This window comes from Sarcophilus harrisii, chromosome 2, assembly GCF_902635505.1.
Source record: "Sarcophilus harrisii chromosome 2, mSarHar1.11, whole genome shotgun sequence".
Taxonomy (NCBI): Eukaryota; Metazoa; Chordata; class Mammalia; order Dasyuromorphia; family Dasyuridae; genus Sarcophilus; species Sarcophilus harrisii.
In genome coordinates this window covers 571,377,502-571,403,572 of record NC_045427.1, presented here as the reverse complement: position 1 = coordinate 571,403,572, position 26,071 = coordinate 571,377,502, and the positions used below count along the sequence as shown (strand labels likewise).

Genomic DNA, 26,071 nt, shown 5'->3' with positions numbered 1-26,071 from the left:
AAACAATAATGTTGTCTATGGGAGCATATCTGTAAAAGAAACTATTCTTTAAAAAATTCAAGTAGTTCTTGCTACAGAGTGAGAACTAATTGAAGAAAAAAAAAATTTTTTTAAACTGGACATAGGTAGGAAAAAAGGCCACATTATTCTTTAAAGGCCTATTTGTGCAAACAAGTGGCTAGTTTTTATTTTTTTCATTCTATTTTATTTTCTGTTTTTAAGCTAAGATGGCAACATGTGTCCCATGTAACAAAAAAGTTGTGAAAGATTCTAAAATAAAATTATAAATTAATCTATATTATATCTTAAATGAAACTAAACTTCTTCTCTTCCCAACCTAGGAAAGCCATTGTAAAAATGAAATTGTATTAAAATGCCGCTTATATCTATTACCCAGAACTCCTGTGGCAGCACTGTCCAAAGTTCCTCCATGACCAATTTTTAATGCCTGTTTCTTCCTTTTGTTGCCATCTTGAGGAGGCATACCAGCTTCTATTAAAGAAAAATGAATTAAAAAAGTATTCATCCACTGTGTCTTCAAATAAAGTCAGATAGTACCCCCCAATTAATACAATTTATTTAAAACACACATACACATACATACATACACACACTCACTCTCTCTCCTAATTTATAACAATATAATTAATGCTGCTAGCAAAAGATTTTGACAAATATAATAGAAGCCTACTGAATTAGAACTGAATTATATCCTAAAAGTTCCAACTGTAAAATCAGTTGCTTTTTTAAAAATAACCAATGCTGTAAAGAGTTTTCCAGATCATTCTATATTCATTTTACAGAATATACAATTACAAGCTGAATTTTGTTGATTTCTGAAATAACACGGTTAATATATCACAACATAAGGTCCAAAAGACATATCATCACTGGGGCAATAGCCAATTTATAAATGTCCCTATTAAGTGAATTGTCTATTACATTACCAATTAACAATGACAAAATATGACAAGTTTGTCAAGTTCTACTAGAACTAACTGAGCTTGGAATTCTGAGAGTAGGGGGTCTTCATAACCCAAAGGGAAAGTTTTTGCCAATTCTAGGAGAAAATCTAAGTTTGTCTTTAATAGCCTCCAACTACTTAGTATACTTGCACAGACTTTCAAGTGTAGTATTTTTTCATGCTGACTTAAATCCTCAATCTATTTCTCCTTTAAGTCCCAAATATTCCAGACTCTCATAGTATCCCGCTTCCCTTCCCCAAGTAATAAATTAATCTCAGTACAAAGGATTCAGCTATAAGTTATAATAAAAATTGGACTGGTTTAAATCACATTAGTATGTGAATGATTGTTGACCTTTCTAACACCATGTTTTCTTAAATGTGTATCTTCAGACATGTTGCCTTCAAGATAAAACATAATGTATGGGCAAGTAATATATCTTGTCTTTGTATCCCCAATACTTAGCAAGTGCCGGGCATATAACTTAATTAATACCGATTGTTCGGCCATTCCCCAAATGAGAAGCATCTATTTTGTTTCACAAAGTTCTGCTACAAATATTTTTGGCATATATGGATCTTTCTGCTTTCTGCCTCCATAAGGTATAAATGCTGGAGTGGGACATCTAGATTAAACTATGTGAACAGTTTGGTGATTTTTCTTAAGACTAGATGACTTATGAAGTTCCTTCCTGCTCTAGATCAATAATCTCATTGGACCCAGGAGAATAAATGTATTGGTAAATATAGATGATCTAAAACTAATAAATATCTATAAGAACTTAAAAAAAAAAAGTCACTGGTGAGAGAATTCTTAACCAAACATAACTAGAAGAGTTCCTCGAGACAGAGCTAATAATTTTAACTTCATAAAATTAAAGCAGAAACATTGTAGAGTGGATAGCAAACAAGGCTTAAAATCAGGAAGACGGGTTCAATTCCACCTCTGACACTATTGAGACTCTTAAGGAATTCATTTCCAATAAGAATTCAGTAGACTGAAAGGTTTGGGGGTAACAGAACATATAAATAAGGGATGGAGAATGTGCGGGGGAAAAAAAACACTAGCCTGGGAATCAGAATACCTGGGATCTTTCTAGTACTCTGAATTCACTCTTTTTACTGCTCCAAATCCTTTAACTGTTTTCTCACTGCCTAAAGAATCAAGTCTGAAGTTCTCCCTCTGGCACTTTAGAACCTCCAGATGGCCATTGGGACAAGTAAATAGCAAGTGGACACCACTCAGAACCGCCTAAGAAAAAAATGCAGGAGGTGGAATCAGGAAAATTAATTTTCCCGAGTTCAAATCTGACCTCAGACTCTGTGACCCTGTGTGCCATTACACAATCACTTAACCCTGTATGCCTTAGTTACATCATCTATATGATGAGATAAAGAAAATGATAGACCACGCTAATATCTCTGTCAAGAAAACCTCAAATGGAGTTATGAAGAGCTGGACATAACTGAAATGACTACCTTTTTAACATTTTCCTTTCCCTACTAAAAATATGTTTATATAGCTCTTTAAAAAGTTTACAAATTGTGGTCATCAACAATGCAATGAACAAATCAGTTTCAATAGAGCTGTAATGAATTAAACCAGCTACATCCAGCAAAACAACTCTGGGAGATGACTATGAACCACTACCTAGAATTCCCAATCCCTCCAGTTTTGTCTGCCTGCATTTTTGATTTCCTTCACAGGCTAATTGTACACTATTTCAGAGTCCAATTCTTTTTGTACAGCAAAATAACTGTTTGGACATGTATACTTATATTGTATTTAATTTACATTTTAACATATTTAACATATATTGGTCAACCTGCCATCTGAGGGAGAGGGTGAGGGGAATGAGGAGAAAAATTGGAACAAAAAGTTTGGCAATTGTCAATGCTGTAAAATTATCCATACATATAACTTGCAAATAAAAAACTCTAATTAAAAAAAAAGTTTACAAATTACTTTCCTCAACACATAAGATAGTGATGCTACATAAGTAGCACAAGTATTTACTCCCATTTTTTAGAGGAGGAAGCTAAGGATTAATGAAGTCTAGTAATTTGCCTAGAATCATACATACCAGGGGTAGCTAGGTGGTGTAGTGTTTAGAGCACCAGCCTTGAAGTTGGGAGGACTTAAATTCAAGTCTGGCCTCAGACCCTTAATACTTACTAGCTGTGTGACCCTGGGCAACTCGCTTAACCCCAAGTATACCTACTTACTAAAGGTTGGAGTCAGACTACCACATCATATTTTCTCACTCTTTCCACTGCATCCTCCTACATCTAGCCCACTACCTTCTCTAGTTCAAACCAAATGCTTTCCAAATTCTTTGTCAACCTTCTTCACATTATCTCCCAGGTCTGGAATGCTCTATTTTCGCTTTCTATTAATTATAATCATGTCCATCTTTCAAGATTCAGCTCAAAAGAACTACCCAAGTTCACTCTACTTGTTCCACTGACATTCTAAGACAAGCCACTTAATCTTTGTTCCTCAGCTTCCTCATCTGTAGAATCAAAGGGTTAAACTAGATGATCTCCAAGATCCTTTCCAATTATAAACTTATGATCTTAAGTATCTTCTCTTACATAAAATTTTCCCTGATCCTTTTACTCAAACAAAACTTCTCCCTCTGAACTTTTTTTTTTAACCTTTCATAATTTATCACATTCTATTTTGTTTTGATCTGGACTTGTGCATTCAAATATGTGGGATTTCCACAATTTCCAGTATTGAAACTCTCATCATGGAAGTAGATTGTCAAAACTCATCTATAACAGTTTTAGACAGAGGCAGAATTTGAAAACAGGTCTTTCAGATTCCAAAGCTGATCTGCTAGTCACATTGAAATGCCCTACTTTATGAAATAAGTCCATAAACAACAACTGAATACATAGTATGTACATGGCACTGTGCTAGGTGCTGAAGAGCATGAAAATTAATAACATTTCTGGATCTCAAAAAACTTACTACCTTACAAGAGGAGAAAGTTCTTTAGTAGACACTGAGTCCCATTGTACTAGAAAGCATCCCACTTATCAGGAATACTGGAGAGGGATTCTTGGTCAGATGTGGTTTGAACTAAAGTGGCCTCTTAAGTATTTCCATTCAAAGATTCTATAATTCTGATTCTGAAACTCACACAAATAAATCACAAAGCAGAATGCAAAAGTATATAAAATATTAAATAAAATAAAAAAGTATATAAAATATTAAAAGTGCTAAGATAGCATCTATGACATCTCCATTCTAGTTTATAAAAACCCCGAGACCAAAAATTGGCTTTAATTTCTTGAAACTCTCGCCTTATCTGCACATAGAAATATATTAAGTTATTATCTACTAATCTTTAATATAACTAGAATGGCACTTTGAAAGCAGACTGTAAAGCACCTCACATTTAGACAAAAGCTACTATTAGATGGTAATAAAAGGAAATTTAAGGATTAGAAAAAAAGTCACTACTGATAAATTCATAATGAGCTATATTAAAGGGGATTAAAGGTTATCTACATAGAATACTAACTGCCTATGAAAAAAAATACTGGGATCTAGAGTCAGGGAGACTTAAGTCCAAATCTCACTTTACTATCTGCATGTATCTGAGCAGGTCATAGTAACTTCTCTTGGATTCAAATTCCGTACCTATTAAATAGGGATACGTGGGTCTCAATTGTGGGGTTCAAATGATATATATATGTGATTTGAAGACCATCAAACACCATACAAACGTCAGCTATTATTGGAGTAATTAAGAAAAATTACTATCGTCTTCCAAAGTGCTTTGTAGAGGAACTATACGGGCAGATGGACAATTGTGCAACAGGGGATCGTGAGTTTGATCCATTTATGGAGTTTTTATGGCGTTTGTGTGGCTAGGAAAAAAAATAAGAGTATATGAAAAATAATGGCAGATGCACAATTTTTACATTGTACAACACTGACGCACTACGATAAATTTTTATAGTGTTGAAGGCCAGGAAAAGGACAAAGTTGTGTGACCACTACCAGCTGCACAAGACTCGGTTTTTATCTGTTAGAAATACCTACAACCTAAGCTAAGGAAGGAAACAACCGGAACCAGGTCCGTTTCCTTTAGGCTTGTTTTTTCCGAGCACGTGGCAACAGCAAAGGCCACGGGCTCCACAGGGCTACATTTTTCGCGAGGAGGCAGTAAACAGGTGGTTGAGCCGACCGCGTCTAGCATACAAAGGAGCACTTCCCAAGGGTCCCCCTTCCTGCCTGCCCGAAGGCCCCCGTCCTCCATTTCCATTCATTGCGAGATGTCGCCTTTCACGGTTTTTCCCTTGCTCTGGGGGCCGGGGCCGCCAAGGGGCCCGCCGCGCTGGCAGGAAAGCTTAGCCCAGGGAAAGCCCGGTCCCCACCTCCGCCTTGCCCCCACGCCGCCGCCGCCGCCGCCGCCGCTACCTCGCCTCGCCCGACCGCGGCTTGCGCTACCTGCCAGGAGTTTCTCCTTCAGCTGGTTCAGCAGCTCGGCCGACGTGGGGCCTTTGGGCTTGTACACGGCGAAAACGCCGCTCAGAGACAGCAGCTTGGCGGCCGCCGCCGAGCGGGAGGCCCCCGCTGCCCCCGCCATCGCCGTGGCGGAGGCCCCCGTCGCCGTCTTCCCCACAGCCGACTGTACCGCGACCTTGGCGGAGGCCGCCGCTGACGCCGCCGTCCCCGTGGTGGATGCTTTCGCTGCCTCTTCGGACCGTTCTGTCGCTGTCGCCACTGTTGCCGAGACTGCCACCGCCTTGCAGGCGGCCATCATCCTCCAACCGAAACCTCTTCCTCAAGCGAGAAGCGCAGGCTGATGACGCGTTCCGGGGAGCGCCGCCACCACCACCGCCACCTGAATCGCTGGGGCTTCCACAAAAATGTAGTCCTTGGCCTTTCTCCGGAGGACCGACGGCGCAGAGGCTGCTGGAAGTTGTAGTCCGCGAATCCCCGAGAACTCGCGGCTGGCTTCCTGGGATGGCTCAGGTCGGCCACCGTGAACGCCGGGGTTTGCTGGGAATTGTAGTTTCTTCCTCGGCGTCTGATGCTCTCTTCTCCGCCCGGCTCCACTGAGCAGGAAAATGCCCCCAGCTGCCTGTAGAAAAAGCTTCCTTCACCTTTAAAATGAGCTGTTTGTTTGTTTGTTTTTTTAATTCAAATATGCTTCACGCTTGTCAGTCCACTCATTATTCCTGCTTACACTGCTAGTCAAAGACTACTACAGTCACAAGGAGAAATGAACGAATAATAACATAATAATCATCAAATTATAAAATAAATAAATTAGTAAATAAATAAATTAGTAAATAAAATAAAATTAGTAAAATAATCACTACTCATAAAATAAAAATAGCTGTCTCTCCAAAACAAAAGAAATGGGCATTTTTTCAGATGTCTAGTTTTGGGCGGTTTCAAGTTTTGCCTGAAATGATTTCCCAAGGATAGTTGATACATCACTAGCCTTCTCAGTGGGTATGGGAGGGGGCCGGAAGAAGACAAGGAATCTAGAACAAAAAATATTTAAGAATGTTGAAATTAGTTGTTTTTAACTCAAAAAATAAAATTTGACTCAAAATGTAAAGACTGGAGCAGCAAAGATAACATGCTAAATATTTTGGGGCCCAAAATTCTATGTACTTAAACGATTTTGTGCATTTTTGTTACAAAGATCTTGGGGCAGTTTTCTTTTATAAACACTAATTAAATATGCAGGCTTTACCGAAGACAGAGAAAAGGAAAACGTAGTTTAATGGGTATGACAATACCAATCAATCAATAAACATTTATCAGTCACTACGGCAGGGCAATGTTATTAGAGCTGGAAATACTAAAGAGGCAAAAGAAAATCCCTATGTTTGGAAATACTAAAAAGGCAAAAGAAAATCCCTATGTTTGAGTATCTTACGATCAAATGGGCAAACTATGCTGTATAAACTATAAACAGGATAAATTGAAAATAAACAGCATAGAGAAAGCACTATAATTCAAAGCTATCTCTATAAGGGCTTCTTGTACAGAGCTATATTTTTAATGAGGATTTAAGAAAGCTATTAAAGCTTAAAACTGCACTGAGACTTTTAGAACATTACAATTATTTTTTCAACTAATTTTATTGATGTTTTGGGGAGGTTAGTTTTTTTTTTTCTTTTTACATCACCAAAATTTCTATTTTCTGTTGCCTCTAAGAGACCTATTCCATATATTATTATTGTTATTCCATTGTTACATCTAGTTATTGGTGGATAAAGGGAACTATGTAAGGAGATTAGAATATTTTGATATATATGCAATGCAAATAAAAAGACTTTTCCTCTTTTCTACCTTAATCCTTTTTTTTCTTTTCTTTCCTTTTTTCTTTTTTCTTGAGTTAAAATTGGAATTAGCCATACTGGCAACCCAACAAAAATAAAAAGTTGTGTATTAGTTAAAATTCTCCTTTTATTCTCAGTGAGATTGGAGCTAGACATTGGGAATGATATGGAGATTTACTTCTAGAAATATATCAGACACTAGCTGTGTGACTGGACACACAATTTCCTCAAATGTCAAATGGGGATCCTGGAGAAGGACATGACAAATCACTCCAGTATCTTTTCCAAGAAGATTACATAAAAATGGAGTCACAAAGAGTCAGACAACAAAATAACTTTACAGGATTTAAGATTGTTTTAAGTCATAATTGAACGAGATGAGGTGAGATCTCTCAGGACAGTTGTGAAAATAGAGTAAGGCTTCATCTATTTGAGAGTTGGAGTAGGCCTGAAGGTCCTTGAGCATTGACTCAAGAGCATACCCAAGTCCCCTTCCTGCTATCCTCCCATGACATCATTTTTCCCTACTTCAATCAAATATAGGCAACTATGTTTTATTGGCCAAATTCAATTTCTTGGGTAGTTCCTCCGTTTAGAATGTAAGACCCTCAGCCAATGAGGATGATAGTGGTGTGAGGGGTGTTTGCATTAGGGACTATTTAAAGTGTAAATAAAAATAAAATATAAAATAAATAAAAATAAAATAAAGTGTAAAGTGTCCTAGAAGGTGCCTCCTCCCTTTGATTGCCTGCTCCATGGGTGGGATGTCTGATTCTCCCAAGAACGTATAATAAACTTTTGCTTTGCTCCTAGAGATCTCTCCACTTTTATTAAATGGTGACCCCCTCACCATTCTGAACCACACATAATGTACACCTAATATTGGGGAAAAGAAACAAAACTCAGGGGATCTGGGTAGAAAGAGATTTCTCCTCAATAGTTAGATATAACAGTATATAGAGACTGAAATTTATTGCAATTGTTTAAAATGTTAATACATTTAAGGGATTAATTGAAATAGAGTTGGAAGGAACATCAGAGAAAGAATCAAAATTTAAAGATTATCTTTAAATGTATAACATTTGACAAAGTATATAATCAATATGCTATAAATTAGTAAATTAATTGTCATTGACATTTTCCTAATATGAATGTGATTTCTATTATTCTAACACTTTGTTTCAGGCCCACTTGTCCTGTTGTACCAAAGTTCCTTTTTAATGTCGTGACCCAGTTTCTCCAATTGTCCTATTTAGTTATTCTGCCTCAGGTTATAACCTTTCCCTCTTAATGTTTGATGAGATGAACATTTTATATCTTTAGGTTATAGACATTCCTTCTTAATGTTCCACAGGATAAAGGTTTATCCATTTTAAACGTCATTAGAATATCAGTAACCTCCCTCCATTGTGTCATCCTAGGGGCCTCCCCCACCATTAGGTTATCCCCACCTAGGTAACTCCCCCATTATGTCACTGTTCTTGTTATCCTATAAAAAAGCTTGCTGTCCCAGTACTCAGGGCTGGATTCTTTGAGATGATAGTCTCCTCCAGCCCTGGGGCCAAGATCCATCTGGTCCCAGTATCTCTCCCCATTTAATAAACTATTGAATTGGTCTCTAACCTCTGTCTTGCTCAGTTTCTTTGGCATTACAGTCCTAAGAACAGTTATATGTACTTTGCAATAATAGTGGGGGGGGGGGGAGGAGGTTAAGTTTATTAGTATAATTACAAAAATTAAAAGAGATTGTTGCAATACATAAACAAAGGGATACTGTCCCTATGAGTGAATTAGCTTAACTATTCACATTTCAACAATACACTTTCCCCTCTGCTTGGATCCTCTCTATTTAAGTAGAGATCTCAGCACAGTCTTTTTATTTCCTAATGCTGTTAGCTCTGCTTTTGGACTTCTTTGGCCTTCTCCATCATACCTCTTTCTTGGTATTTTCCACTCCCTACTCTCCAACTTTTCAGCTTCCTTTGATGTATTTGTCTTCTTTTACTAGATTGGAAGCTCCTTCAAGACTGAGACAGTATAGCTTTTAATTTGCTTTTGCATCCCCAGCTAAGTAGGAGCTTAATGTTGTTATTGTTTATCCCTCATGTTTGAAAAATAATGATATCATCGGTAATGTGAATTGTATGTGAATTAGATTTAAGTGAAGCAGAATTGCACAAAATTATCAGGCTCACTCTTCCAAAGTGACAGTGGCAGGGAGGGAGGGACAGTGGCAGGACAAAAGTCAGAATGACTGGCAACAGCCAAGAATTCAGTGGATGACCTTAACTTCTTGATGTTTGATCAAACTCTAAATACACAAAACACCTCTGCCTTCATGGACATTGGAACAAATTGTTTTCATCTACCCCTTCCACTAGGGGAAGTCTTCACTTGCTTGGGGTAGGGTCAATTACAAACTGAAATTGCAATTTTTTTTTAATAACTTTTGATAGTATAACAAAATATGATCAAAATGAATTGTCAAAGAACAAAAAGAGTAACCAAGGTAGAAAAGAAATCTAATTTTATTTTGTTGCTGTGGACATGGGTCCATAAAGAAGTGAATGTGATTACATTCTTATTTTATAGAGGATTCTGACAGATGTGTAGAAAAAGTCCAAATAAATAAAGCTCTGATAGTGAACTACCAGGCACTAGGATAGCAGTTAGAGAGATACTTCTGAGTTGTGGGATTTTTCTGCCACCCCTCAAATGGCATCATGTTGATAAGTACCTGTTACTAACATGATCCTTTGCCTAATAGTAGGTCTAACCAGAATAGAAATTCCGAGTTTTCTTTTCCTTCTCTTCTAGTGAAGACAAAGAGGAATAATTCTCTAAAATTGTTCCTTTACATCAATAAAGAATTTTTTTTCCAAAAGCAAAGGAATTTTTTTTCTTTAACAAAAAAAAAACAATAAAAAAAGATTATATGAAATCACAAATCACTATTACAACTTACTTTTAAAATACATATATATGTATAATTTATATTTAAACCTATCTATCCATATGTAATTCAAGTTGTCATTTTTCAATACAGTCCTAATGATCTATATCACTCTGAAATTCTTTGTCTCTTTCAACAGATTCACACATTTATCTATCCAAAAACATATCCTTCTGTCCTTTGCTATTGTTGAGGTTCAGAAAGGAAACCCTAACAGGCTGGGGTCACAGACTGATGATTAAGCTTACTCTGATGGTTTCAAGAAAACTGGCAAACTTACAAATTAAGGGGAGTTGTCAGAGACTCCAGAGCAAGGGCTGAGCTTGCTGTTGCCCATCCCAACTATTCTTAATGTTTTGTGGGCTGTGCTGCTTGATACCTCTCCCCACTCTATAAAGAGGAAAAAGGTGCTACACAACCTCATACTTAGATATGAACTGATAAGGCTTTCATCTCGTTTCTCTTGTTCCACACACACAGTAATTATCAGTTTTAGGTTTAGCATGATGATAACAACTTCAAATAATCTAGTTAACAATTTAAGAATTTTCCTAAGTAATAGCTAAATAGTCTTAACTATAATTTCCTTCTAGTTTTTTAGCAAATGTGAAAATACCTAATTCCCTAGATTACATTTACAAAGTATTATAAATGAAGATTAGCAAGGCTAAATAAACTTTCTACCTTCTTTCATTTGTTCTGTTTATTCTATCCCCAAGCTGTTGCAGCTTTGGAAGTTCTCAGGGAGGATTTGTATTCCCTTAAATAAGTTTCCCTTTTTGTTTTAGAGAGAAATCAAGATAAGTCTTAAAATTGAGGTAGAACATATTTGAAAATGGATTTAACTTAGTTTATGAGATTCCCTAAGTCCTAATTAAATGTTCCACGCAAACTAAATTGCTATTTGGTTATTTTGGTTATTTTCCAATTGATACAAACCATTTCTCTTTTGTGAGCCAGGAATGATTGAAAGTGACAATTTTTTTTTTAATTGACAGACCCACAGAAGTCTGACTCTCAATAACTCAAAAGCAGGCTGTTTATTACCAGAGTTTTTAAAGCAGTAGCAAACTACTTTTTTTTTTCCTACAATCCCCAAACTCTTAAATCTTCTGTTAATACTATCAATAGTATTACAATTTACATATCCTTTTAATGGGCTTTGATTAGAGCTTCTTTAAAACTGCTTTTGTTATCATATCTCAAATAACAAATTTCACTGAGCTGAATATGTTTTCTTTCTCTCCCTCTCACTCCTTCATCCATATGTCCCTGGGGATAAACTGGAACCATTCCCAATAAGATCAGGAGTAAAACAAGGTTGCCTACTATCACCATTACTATTCAATATTGTACTAGAAATGCTAGCTTTGGCAATAAGAGAAGAAAAAGAGATTAAAGAAATTAGATTAGGTAATGAGGAAACGAAATTATCACTCTTTGCTGATGATATGATTGCATACTTAGAGAATCTCAGAGATTTTACTAAAAAGCTATTAGAAATAATCTATAACTTTAGCAAAGTTGCAGGATACAAAATAAATCCACATATCCCAGTTTTGGGGATAAGAATGCATTACTTGACAAAGATTGCTGGGAAAATTGGAAATTAGTATGGCAGAAACTAGGCATTGACCCACACTTAACACCATACACCAAGATAAGGTCAAAATGGGTTCATGACCTAGGCATAAAGAATGAGATTATAAATAAATTGGAAGAGCATAGGATAGTTTACCTCTCAGACCTGTGGAAGAGCAAAGAATTTATGACCAAAGAAGGACTAGAGATCTCTACTGACTACAAAATAGAAAATTTTGATTATATCAAATTGAAAAGTTTTTATACAAACAAAACTAATGCAGACAAGATTAGAAGGGAAACAATAAACTAGGAAAACATTTTTACAGTCAAAAGTTCTGATAAAGGCCTCATTTCCAAAATATATAGAGAATTGCCTCTAATTTATAAGAAATCAAGCCATTCTCCAATTGATAAATGGTCAAAGGATATGAACAGACAATTCTCAGATGAAGAAATTGAAACTATTTCTAGCCATATGAAAATATGCTCCAAATCATTATTAATCAGAAAAATGCAAATTAAGACAACTCTGAAATACCACTACACACCTGTCAGATTGGCTAGAATGATAGGGAAAGATAATGCAGAATGTTGGAGGGGATGTGGGAAAACAGGGACACTGATACATTGTTGGTGGAATTGTGACTATATCCAGCCATTCTGGAGAGCAATTTGGAACTATGCTCAAAAAGTTATCAAACTGTGCATACTCTTTGATCCAGCAGTGTTTCTACTGGGCTTATACCCCAAAGAGATACTAAAGAAGGGAAAGGGACCTGTATGTGCCAAAATGTTTGTGGCAGCCCTGTTTGTAGTGGCTAGAAACTGGAAAATGAGTGGATGCCCATCAATTGGAGAATGATTGAGTAAATTGTGGTATATGAATATTATGGAATATTATTGTTCTGTAAGAAATGACCAGCAGGATGAATACAGAGAAGATTGGAGAGACTTACATGAACTGATGCTGAGTGAAATGAGCAGAACCAGGAGATCATTACATACCTCAACAATGATACTGTATGAAGATGTATTCTGATGGAAGTGGATTTCTTCAACAAAGAGAAGATCTAACTCAGTTTCAATTGATCAAAGAGGGACAGAAGCAGCTACACCCACAGAAAGAACACTGGGAAATGAATGTAAACTGCTTGCATTTTTGTTTTTCTTCCCAGGTTATTTTTACCTTCTGAATTCAATTCTTCTTGTGCAACAAGAGAACTGTTCGGTTCTGCACACATATATTGTATCCAAGATCTACTGTAATCTATTTAACATGTATAGGACTGCTTGCCATCTGGGGGAGGGGCTGAAGGAAGGGAGGGAAAAATCATAACAGAAGTGAGTGCAAGGGATAATGTAAAAAATTACCCAGGCATGGGCTCTGTCAATAAAAAGTTATAATAAAAATAATAAATAAATAAATAAATAAATCCACATAAATCCTCAGCATTTTTATATATCACCAATAAAATCCAACACCAAGAGATACAAAGAGAAATTCTATTTAAAATAACTGTCAATAGCATAAAATATTTGGGAATCTATCTGCCAAAGGAAAGTCAGGAACTAAATGAGCAAAATTACACAACACTTTCTACACAAATAAAGTCAGACCTAAACAGTTGGAAAAGTATCTTGAATAGGTCGAGTGAATATAATAAAGATGACAATGTTACCTAAACTAATCTATTTATTTAGTGTTATACCAATCAGACTCCCAAGAAACTATTTTACTGACCTAGAAAAAATAACAACAAAATTCATGTGGAAGAACAAAAGGTCAAGAATTTCAAGGGAACTAATAAGAAAAAAAAAATCAAATGAAGGTGGTTTAGCTTTACCTGATCTAAAACTATATTACAAAGCAGTGGTCACCAAAACCATTTGGTATTGGCTAAGAAATAGACTAGTTTATCAATGGAATAGGTTAGGTTCACAGGACAAAATAGTCAATATCTATAGCAATCTAGTGTTTCACAAACTCAAAGATCCCAATTTTTGGGATAAGAATTCACTATTTGACAAAAAGTGCTGGGAAAATTGGAAATTAGTATGGCAGAAACTAGGCATGGACCCATACTTAACACCATACACCAAGATAAGATCAAAATGGGTTCATGATCTAGGCATAAAGAATGAGATTATAAATAAATTAGAAGAAATAGGATAGTTTACCTCTTAGACTTGTGAAGGAGGAATTTGTGACCAAAGAAGAACTGTAGTACATTATTGATCACAAAATAGATATAGTTAAAAAGCTTTTGTACAAACAAAACTAATACAAACAAGATTAGAAGGGAAGCAATAAACTGGGAAAACATTTTTACAATTAAATGTTCTGATAAAGGCCTCATTTCCAAAATATATAGAGAATTGACTCTAATTTTTAAGAAATCAAGCCATTCTCCAATTGATAAATGGTCAAAGGATACGAACAGACAATTTTCAGATGATGAAATTGAAATTATTTCTACTCACGTGAAAAGGTGTTCCAAATCATTTTTTTAAAATTATAACTCATCTCTTTGATTTCCAATTCTTAGCCACCATAAAAAGAGCTGCTATAAATATTTTTGTAAAAATAGATCCTTTCCCCTTTTTTTGGATGTCTTTGGGATATACACCTAGTTGGGGTATTGCTGAATCAAAGAGTATTCATAGTTTTATAATCCTTTATGCATAGTTTCAAATTTCTCTTCAGAATGATTGGATCAGTTCACAACTTCATTAATGCTCCCTGTGTGTTATTTTCTCAGTTTCCCTACATTCTCTCCAACATTCAACATCTTCCCTTTTTGTCATAGTAGTCAACCTGAAAGGTTGATTATCTGGAGTTGTTTTAACTTACAGTTCTCTATTAAATAGTGGTTTAGAGTATTTTTTTTCACATGACCATAGATATAAAAGTAATCATCATTAAATACAGCTTTCATCATCCTTTGCCTCAAAAGCCCTAATAGCCCTCCATTGCTTGTGAGATAAAGCCCAAATTCATTCATATAACATTAAAATGATTTTATAATTTTGCCCCATTCTACTTGCCTGATGTTCTAGCCACCCTAGTGTATAATACATTTAAGTAAGACTTGTATTTTCCTTTCTCCATGCTTTTAATCATATTGTTTGCTCCATTAGGAATACTTTTCCTACTGCATGTCTTCCATGTCTTCCTACTGCAATTCTGTGCCCCTTAAGTCCATCTTGAAACTCTTCTATAACTTCTTTTATTCAAAAGTAGCCTCTTCATCCCCTGTATTTTCTATAATACTTTATATCTCATTTGTGGTTCTTATTTCTTTCTACATTTTAGTAAAACATATTAGTATAGTATGCCACACAAACACCTTTTTCTACATTAAAAAATATTACAGAGACGTATACTTGTCTTCTCTCTTACTATATTCTAAACTCCTTGAGGAATTTTTGTACTCTCTACAAAGATCTAGCCATGACTCACATGACTGAATCTATTATGCCATAGTTAATTAATGAGCAATAACATACCAGAGATCAAAGTTTGTATCATCTATTAGATTTTGTCATTGAGTTGCCAGAATTAACCAAGTATGCCATAGCAGTTTTTTCCTTAAGTATAAGTTTATCAGATTGACCATATGATGATCTGATTGATTAAGCTCTATTACTGCAGTTATTCCTAATATTAAAGGAAAAAAAGAAACAAATCTCAAGTCCATTATAAAATAATAGATTTTTATGGCTAGGGATTGAAACAGCTTGAGAGAAAGCACTAATTTATTTTGATTTTTAAGTTAGCAGAGATAAAGAATTGTTTAAAAGAAATCCTACAATCACTTTCCAAAGGTAAAGACAATTCTTTATTTCTTTAGTAACCCATGTCCTCACTAATAGAAATATATTACTCATAATAAAAAGAAAAATTTTATAAGGAAAACTTACACACACACACACACACACACACACACACACACACACACACATGCCCTTTAAGCTTTAAATAAGATATAACTCTTAAAATTTTAAAGCTATCCAAAAACACAAAACCAATTTATATTTGCTTTTAATGGAAGTGGTTGAAAATTATCTTATTTAGCATGGACTATGTATAGGGGCTAGAAAGCAGAGAGACAATTCTTCAAACTATTATTTGATGTCTCCAAACTGCCAAAGATTTCAACCTTTTGATCATTACTTAATTGAATTTAGAAGAGAGCTTTTAATTTTTTTTTTGTAAACTTAAGTTTTAAAATATAGAATTGAGTCTTGCCTGGGGGTAATTTAGATTCTTTCTTCATTCTGCTTTGTATTATATATCTGTTCAGCAATTTTAGAAATATATGGATGTTTTGTTAAGCTTAAAAACATTTTTTTCCCATTTGAGCTAAAGAATATCTGTAACTTTACTGTTTCTGGCTTAGTCTAATTCTGGGAAAAGGACTTTTGAAGAAAAATAAAGCTTAGACAAGAAATGCTAACATTATCATTATTTACTATTTTATGTTCTGATTACATATTAATTACTACATAGAACCTAGAATTAGAAATATGACTAAGATGTAAGTATTTATTTTTCCTCAAAAATATTATTTTTTTCTTGTGAAAGGGTGGGTAGTCAACTTAGATCAAGGGTTCTTAACCTTTTTTTTTTTCTGGTTAAGACCATATTTCTGAATCAAACAGAAGTGTGAACCATTTCTGAACAAAGCCTAGGTAACAATCTCTCATCAAAAAGAATTTTAGCTAAATAGGATGTGTGGACAATGACCTTTACCCAAATTAAAATCAGAGACTCTCAAGGTAAAAAGCAAAAAAGGATTTATTAGGATCTCACAAGAAAGGGCAACTCCCAACAGACAGAGTTTCAGTTGAGAAGTGCAAAGTACAAACTGAAATACAAGATTAAATGGACCCTAAGGTAGAAGCCTCCACCAACCCCTGACCTTTTCTCCCATTGTCTGGGGGAGTTCAGATTTGCACTCTAAACATGAAAATTTATCCTAGAAACAAAAGAACACTAGTAAATAACATACTCTTTATCCATCAAGCACTTAAATGCTAATTAAGAAGTGAGGGAACAGGTGGGGTACTGTTCATCCAAGACAATAGAACACCTGCAGCTTTTTAGCTATAGTTTAACTTGTAATATTGCAAAATCTCAAGTCACAATTAAGACACAGTTTGAAGGCACATCCTTCTGAGAGTCTTCACTCAGTTTATCTCATTCATTGATCAAGAAGTCTGTTGAGATTGATTGAGGTACTTGGTCATATTCTGTGGATTTTTTTATATAGCACACCAGTTCAGAATCTAAGAATTGATTCTTTACCCCCTTACTGCCTCAAGTTTCTCAAGTTTGACATTTTTGCCTAGATCACCAATCTTGTCCTTATATTCATTTCATTCTCTCTAGGCTTCACCCAATAGACAGCTTTTTTTTTCTATTTTATTTCTATTTATTTATCCTTTCATTCTTTTTCATCATCACTTGGTATCTGCTGTTTTGACTGAGTAAACACCCTGATATAAGTATCCTTGCTTCAAGTATACCTTTCCCAAAGTTCCCCACTATCCACGGCCCTCTACAGAAAAACATTTTGTAAAACTTAAAAAGAAATATAAATGTAAGGTGCACAAATTTCTGAGAGGCTTGTTGCAGGCCACATATACATACTAAAAACATAAATTAAGGCCACCAGAAGAAAGGCAATGACTTTTCTCTTTATTTGTGAAAATATATGTACATGGCCAAATTCAAAGAATTTAGAGGCCCTGGAGAGAATGAGGGGAATGGTGAGAACAAAACAAACAGTGGCTCAGACACTCAGGTTTCTTTGGCAGAATTCCATAAAATAAGTTTAAGGACACAGGATCCTTATAAAGGAATTAAGTTAGAAGCATAAAGACTTTTTAATTGTATGCAGATAGAGGCTTGTATCAACAACATGATACAATAGAAAAGAAAGTTTAGAATTCAGATTAAAACTTATCATAATACTATGGCTGGCTTTTGACTCTTTCCAAAGTATAATAGCTAGTCTTGGCTTTAATTAATGAGTTTTTAGGCCACCCTTATCAAGAAGAGAGTTTCTATTTTCTGTACCCTAAAAAACAGATTAGATGACTAGTATCGTAAAGAGATAAAGCCTAGAGTTAATGAGCTCAAATAACCTTGAAACCAATGGCTGTCAATGTTGACATGTAACAGAAAACATTGCCTGTCAGAGACTATATATTCACCATAATCACTTACTTGTCCAGCAAAGACTGCTTGAGATCATTGAGGAGTAGATGAAGTAGAAACAGCACCATGACATCACTAGAAGAAATAATCAACTCTGCAAAGTTGTGGTTGCTATCTTCATACATGTAAATTGGCCCCACATATTCCTTATATATGTGCCTCTCCATTTCTGTTCCCTAGTTCTACATTCTCTTCCTATAAATGTTAGATGTTTATGGGATCATATATCCCCCACATTTTGGGCAGGAGAAGAATCAAGAATGGATATTTTTGCTCTCTTTCTTAATATGCTATTTCATTAAGTGCCTTTCCTTCAAATAATAAAGCCCTTTTTCTGGCCAGAAAAAGTAAACATATTTGGTGGTAGCTCAAAATCTTTCAGGTTTTTTGAGTAAATGTGGAGCTACAGAGATTTATGAAAATGGAGTAGGAAAGAATGACTGTAAGTTAGATTATTGTCTTTTTTTTATCTACTCTCTCAAATTTTACAGATACAGAATTTGAGAGCCTAAGAGACAAAATGATTTGTCGATGACATACCTAGTTGTGGTATAGCTGAGACTAAAAATCACTTTTTCTACTTATGGTCCAACATTCTTTTCATTATGCTGTGGGTAATTAATTATTTCTCTCTTATATTTGATAATTAATTATTTAATCAGAACCAACTTTTTTTTTTTCTTTTTACTTCTTCATCCAGAAATCAGCTAATGTGGGAAGTCCTTAAAGATTTACCTAATGACAAACAATTGGAAAATTGTTTCCCCTATCAATTGGGGAATGGCTGAATAAGTTATGGTGTGTGTGTGTGTGTGTGTGTGTGTGTGTATATATATATATATATATATATGTGTGTGTGTGTGTGTGTGTGTGTGTGTGTGTAATGGAATACTATTGTTCTATAAGAAATGATGAACAGGCTGATTTTAGAAAAGCTCAGAAAGACTTACATGAACTGATGCTGACAAAAGCAGAACCAGGAAAATATTATACACAGCAACAACAAGATTATATGATAATCAATTAAGCTATTCTCAGCAATTCAGTGATCCAAAGCAATTCCAATAAACTTGGGATGGAAAAAATGCCATCTGCATCCAGAGCGAGAACTATGGAAACTGAATGTAGAGCAAAGCATACTATTTTTTAACTGTGGGATGTTAAATCTTTGAAATGTTCAATCTGTGTGATGCCCTTGGCAGACCCATTGCACTGGCTCTCACAGAGATCATGAAAAGCAAAAGAAAGAAAGAAAAACAGATCCCAGTGCTATCAAGTGAAGAATCAGAATGAAAGTGTGGGTCTTTATTATCATTAACCATACCCTTATATGTTTTCTAATTACAATGTTGCTAATGAAACCAAAAGAAAAAAAAAGTAAATAAATCAGTAAAAAGTAAATAAATCAGTCAATGTATGAAGGGACTATGTGGATACTAGGTAAAAGATTTTAGCATTCTCAAACTGTCTTTCCTCCTAACCATCCTGATATCATATCACTCTGCAATTCTGTTCTCATCTGCTTCAAGCATGTCTGTTCCTAAAACAACCTGTCCTCCACTGGCCAATGGCAAAATTCTTGTGAGGGTATAGTGCCAGGTCAAACTGACATGAATTCCTGCAGCTACGCATAGTATAAGTAAGAATAACTGCCTGGGAAAGCATAACTTGGAATCTTCCAAACTCATGAACAGACTTAAGCAGGTATGATCACCTGGGAGGGCATATTCACCCTTTTTTTGTTGGTGGTGGTGTTTTGTTTTTCTTTTTCATGATTTTTTCCTTCTGCTTTGATTTTCCCCCCAAATTGACTCATATGGAAATATGTTTAAAATAAATGTACACATATAATCTAAAATAAATTTAATTTAAAATTTTAAATACTACATTTAAAAAAAAGATTTATCCAGGCCAAGATCTAAACAAACAGTAAAAGAAATTCTAATTTTAGGCATTTTATGGGTGTATTCCTGCTCATTGTGTTTTGGTTTTTTTTGCCTGTCTGGGAAGTTCAGATTCTCCCTTTTTGTTAGATCAGATAATATGAAAATTGATAAGTCTCTTTAAATCAAAATGTAGGTAATCCAAATCAAGTACCACAAAACCATAATTTTAATATATAGCACAGCTCTTATTATAATATTCATTTTCTTACTGACCAGAGTTGATTTTCACCTTTTTCAAAAGATTTTATAAATATGGAAGGTTCTCTGGCTGCTGAGGGCACAATAAACTTGTTTTTGTTGATTGTTTTCTAGATGTAATCAGTAAAGCATTAAAATTAACCCAGAAATCTGGTCTCTTGAATTTATCTATATGCAAGAAATGACTTTTTCAAAGGATTTATTTATTTTAGAAAGAAAAAAAATTTCCTTTTTTGATAATTACTAGAAGAATATTTGGGATTTGATTTCATAAATGGGGAGACATATTATATTTTACCAAAATTATGGGATACAAAGAATTATGGCATTCAGAGTACATCAGAGCTATACTCACAAAAATAGAACTGATTTGAGTTTTTGGTCTCTACTCATTTCAGAGTTATAGCCAACTTGTGGTTGGGCATCTTATTTATATGGTATTTACATATCTCCTTCCCATAAATTATATTTTCCAGTTATTGAAAAGATGTGCTGAGCTTACTCCCTATCACCTAGCAGGTACAGATGTCAGGAAAGCATTTTTAGATACTATATCATTTTCCTGAAAGATACATTTCTTTTCTGATAAATTACTTGGAAAGCAGTTATAAAATCTTTCCCTTCCCTCCTTTCCTACACAGCAAAATATTAATCATTTTATCTTTGTTACCTGCCTTAAAAGAATTATAATCCACTATCTTGCTTCTCAGTCCATTAATCTTTCCTCTATGGCAGTTTCCTGAAAGAAGATATCTCTAGAGCATGTTTTCCATTCCAGTCATCCTGTTAGGTTCTTTGGTCACTCATTTTAAACAAGAGTTATAGCTCTCGATACCCTTCTCTCAATAGGAATGGTCCTGGGCCAATCTTAATGAAACCGCTTAACTGCCCTGAAGGGTGGGTCCCTGTCAGGAGAGTTTTAGGGCTTACCCCAAAGTCAAGAAGGACAGTTTCACCAGACCCTTCATCACCAGACCCTTCAAACTTCCTCCCCACGCTCTAGGCTCCCTGTTGATATTTGGAGAAAAAGTTAGGAAGATCATTTGCCTCAGTATTCTTTCGTGAAACTGTGGTTACCACCAGTTCATGGAAAATTTACTCTAAAGATTTTTGCTAAAAATGTTACTACGAAGGGGTAGCTGGGTGATGCAGTGGATAGAGCACCCACCAGTCTTGGAGTCTGGATGACCTGAGTTCAACTCTATCCTCAGAAATTGTTGTGTGATCCTGGGCAAGTCACTTAAGCCAATTGCCACAGAAGCCATTATCTCAAATAAGACATGTTTTTGACAAAGAAAAAACACTTTTTTTCTGTAGGCAAGCAGTGCATATTTGCATGCAGCACTCCTTTCCTACATGGGCTCAATTTCTCTCTTTCTGCCTTACCCATCCCTCCTACTACCACCATGGACTTCAAAGATATTAAGACACTAGTGGTCCTTCAGATTTCTTGGTGGACTAGAGCTATATCGAGGCTGACATTGCAATATTTGAAGCTGAATCAGGCCCACCACCCACCTATTTGCACCATGTTCTCAGTTGGTATAACCATAGAAAATCCTCTGAGAAGAAAAAGGCAAGTTTGCCAGGAATTGAGAAGGTTTTGGCTAAGTATGGGTCTGCTGATGTAGAATTTAACTTTTTTGTAGTGACATTTTAAACAAAAATCTTTAGAGTGAATTTTCTTCAGTAAGATCTAAAACCTGCTAATGGGAGAACCCTGAAACTGTCCTTCTTGACTTTGGGGTGAGCTCTAAAACTCTCCTGACAGGGACCCACCCTTCAAGGCAGTTAAGCGGTTTCATTAAGATTGGCCCAGGACCATTCCTATTGAGCTCAAACTTAAGTGATCTCATTTAGCTGGAGATCTAGATTTCTATGGGGTCCTTTTGAGCTGAAAATTGGCTCAAGACCACTCCCAGTGGTAAGTAAGACACCTTCTTCTCAGTGTTAACACCCCTCTTTATCTCTCTCTCTGCCAGGATTTTTCTGCTAGACCTTTATTTCTCTGTCAGGACCTTGGCACTGAGGAAGTCAGCCTCCTAGCAAAAGCTGACTTCTCAGTGCCAATAAACTTCTTTTTGCCAGTCTCACTTTTCTGGTTAGTAAATTCTTTGACGTTGGACCTGCACGGACCAAAAGGGATTCCTACAGCTCTCTGCATTGCCACTAACCTCATCACTACCACCCTCAAAATTGTATTTAAATAAAAAGAGTTTTAAGTTTAAAAAAAAAAAGAAATATTTTATCTTTTGGTTTTGTAAGAGTAAGGTAATTTTTACCATAGTTACCCATCTAGAATGACTAGTTTTTTTTTTTTTATAAAAATGGAAAATTTAAAGGAATCTACTCTAAATTAGTGTGAGAAATGGATGGACATTTGTAGAAATTGAAATCCATAAAGACATCAAAGAATAATCAGAAATGAAAGTTTAAATTTAAATTGGAGTCCCTGGTCTTTGCTCTTCTACTCCTTGGGTAATCTTCCTCCAAAAGAATGAGCTCAAGGTCCCAGAAGAATTGCTCTGGCCACATTTTGCTTAAAATTGGGTATATTACTGTTAGAAATGGGTAAGTATTTGTTTGGTTTACATGGTTATAAAAATTAAATTGGAGAAAGGAAACAAATTAGAAAACAGATCCACAGGGACATCAATGGATGGTCAGAGTGGAGATTAACTCCCTCAAAAGAATGTAAGAATGCAAGCTCCTTAAAATCAGAGACTAGTTTTTTTGCGATGGGGATGGTGGTCTGAGATTTAAAAAAGAACCTTTTGTGCTTTGCACAGTTGAAGATGGGAGAAGAGTGAGACTACAAGTCTCCCTACTGGTTCAGCAAACATTTTTGTTTCTCCATCTTTTGCTTCTGGGGAAAATTCCATGACTGGGGGTGGGATAAGTGGGGGGGAAACTAGTGGAGAAGGGGATTTCCACCTTAGGATCTACAAAAACCTGCTGGAAATTATTCACCCTTGCACTCCCTTGCTGACCCCATTTTGTTCGACACTGGGGGTTTCCTTTTTCATGAGAAAACAATAAATTCCTTTTTGCATCTCATAAGACAAGTCTCTGATCAGTTGGATGGGGGTGGGGACAGTGACCCTTACCATACATCACATACCTCATAAGGGAGAATGGTAACCTGAAAGAATCCTGAAGGAAGAAGTAGGGCTAACTAAAAGGGCTAAAAAGATTTGACTTGGCTTTTGTAGATGTGTGTTCCCATTCTATGAAATTGGGGTACACCCATTTTTGTAAGAATGGAAAATAAATCTTTCCTGCATACATCAATGAGTTGGTGGAGATCGTCGTAAGATATTTTTTCTCACAGTTAGCAAACTGACCGAAAGGTATTATATAAAACTGACCTAAATGGGCAAGAATGATCACCATTGAGCCCCCCAAAAGAGCCACAACAATCTCTTTAGTACAGGTTTTAAACTATTCTTGTATCATATATCTCCTTGGCAGTCTGGTGAAACCTAGACCCATTCTTAGAATAATGTTTTTAAATATATAAAACACACAAGATTATAAAGGAACAAATTAAATTGAAATATAGTTATAAAAGTAAAATTCTTAGACCTCAGATTAAGAATTCTTTCTTACTGTACCATTATCTATTTCTAGTGCAGTTTGCTTATTTCCATAGCATAAGAACAGTTTATGGGTGGTAGTATGATATGATGGAGAAAGCAATGTATTTGGAATTGCCTGAACAAGGTTCAAATCCTGATTTTAATGAGGTCTTCAACATTAGATGTGGTTAGCAGAGAAATTTGAGATAGGCAGGGAGAAGGCATTGATAGAGATCAGTTTTGCAAAAAAAGATTCACAGTTCCAGTCTCCAAGTTAAATTGGCAAAAATGGTTTATTTTGATATAAAATTCTTAACAGGCTAGGTTCCTGATTAGAAAATAGCAAATGACTGAAAGGCACAGTTCAATTTTATATAGTCTTCTATAGCCTGAGGCTAAGGAGTACATGTTGATTCTAGATCGGAGGCTAATCTCCAGATGAATTAAGGGTAGAGAGTAGTGGGCTAAAGAGTAATCTCCAAGTGAAGTAAGGAATTTCCTGAGGCTAAAAGCTAAGGAGTAGCAGAATTAGGAGGATTTCCAAACCAGAAGATTGAGTTTCCTAACCCAGGCCCCCTCCCCCCCGCTAAAAATCAGGGAACCAAAGAATCCTATTACATCAGAGTCAAGAAGATTCATCTTCCTGAATTCAAATCTATCTTCAGACACTTGCTAACTATATAACTCTGGATAAGTAACTTAACTTTTTGTCTTAGTTTTCTAATCTGTAAAATGAACTGGACAAGGGAATGACAAATCATTCCAATATCTTTGCCAAAAAAAAATCCCAAACAGGGTCACAAAAAGTTGGACACTACTGAAACAACTAAACAACAATTATATATATATATGTGAAATCTTAAATATATGCTATTCTTTCAAGATTTGGGAGAGGGCCCTTTAAGGAAGTTCTACAAAGGAACATCTAGTATTTTATCATGGTTTGCCATGACAAATTCCCTACAGGCTGGTTTCCTTAAGTCATGAATAAGCAATTTCTGATTGCTAAACACATAAAATGCTCAAGTGCTCCCCTATAAATAACAAATAATGCAGTTCTTTCTATATTCTTTACATGCAATAGCCCTGAGAAAAATCTTAGAAACATTTTATCACAGAAACATTCTGCTGTTAGATGCTCCACCAAGATATGATAAATTACAAAACTTTCAACAAATAGTAACATATCTTCAGAACTAACCCATGAAGGCCATCAATAACTGTGGTCAAGTTTATGGCAAAGAGAAACATGGCTTAGTCGCTGAATTATTGATGAATATGTTAAGTCTAATTCCAGTTTTAACCAAATATACATTAGAAGTCAGAAAGTTAATAAGATTTATCTGAACACAAGCATCACGATTTCTGAAACTAAAAAGTAGAACTTGCCCTGAGTGAAAGTCACTTATTTCTCAAGATAGGAAAGAATTTCCCAAAAAATTAGAAATGTCCTAAAATAACATGGTCTGCTTTGTAAGGTCCTGAATTCTCCATCACTAACATTATTGGATAGCTTCTTAATTTAGGATATGTTGGAGGGGATTCCAATATTAGGCCGAATTTGAAATAAATTGCATTTTCTATTATATCCTAAGAACCACTGGACTTTTCTGACTTGCACCTGAAAACTTCCATATGTATTGTCTCTTCCATTTGAAAGTGAGCTCTTTGAAAGAGGAAGCTGTCTTCTTTTTTTGTCTGTATCCCCAACACTTAGCATTGTGCTTTTCACATAGTTAGTGCTTAATAAATACTTGATTTAATCATTCATCTTCTATCTCTGCTAGTTCATGATTTTATAAGTCAGTAGAAAAGTATTTTTATTTGGGAAAAGTATAATATAAATATGCACAGTGTATTTCCAATAAGTAAAGAGAATGATTTACAGTTAGAATCCTTACTTTTCTCAAAAATTTTGTGAGTCCTTGGTCCTAGGTAGTTAGATGGGTGTTGACAGGAGAGAGCCTGAATTACTGTCCAAGCTACTCCCTTCAAGAGAAGGGAGAAGCACTAATATGGTTATCAGTGAACCTTTTATTCTTAAGTCGGTCTTTTGTTCCTTGTCAATTCCTTGCCCAGACAAACCCCAAAGTTATTGTTTATAATTAGAAGTCCAAGTAATGATGTCACTCTCCCACTCCCCACTTATTTTTCCCCTTTATATAAAAGAACAAACAGGTACTGTAATTCCTTGTTAAAGTCCTTTTTAAAAAAATAATTTAATCTGCTTTAGGGTTTCTGGATTCATTAGGAAGGAACTACCTTATGGCAGTAAATTCCTTAGGATTTAGTCTACCTAAAGGAGTC

At 35.4% G+C, this 26,071-nt stretch overlaps 1 protein-coding gene across 1 annotated transcript in view; it reads right to left on the bottom strand.

Moving 5' to 3' along the window:
• The window catches only part of TRUB1 (TruB pseudouridine synthase family member 1), a 29,584-nt gene extending 23,778 nt beyond the window's left edge, over positions 1-5,806 (bottom strand). Inside the window, exons 1-2 of the mRNA XM_031955916.1 lie at positions 5,430-5,806; positions 394-492 (exon numbers count right to left, since the gene is read on the bottom strand). Coding sequence (XP_031811776.1) covers positions 394-492; positions 5,430-5,745 — 415 coding nt within the window. The 5' untranslated portion in view covers positions 5,746-5,806. The remainder of the gene's footprint in view (positions 1-393; positions 493-5,429) is intronic.
• Positions 5,807-26,071: the final 20,265 nt, after the last annotated feature.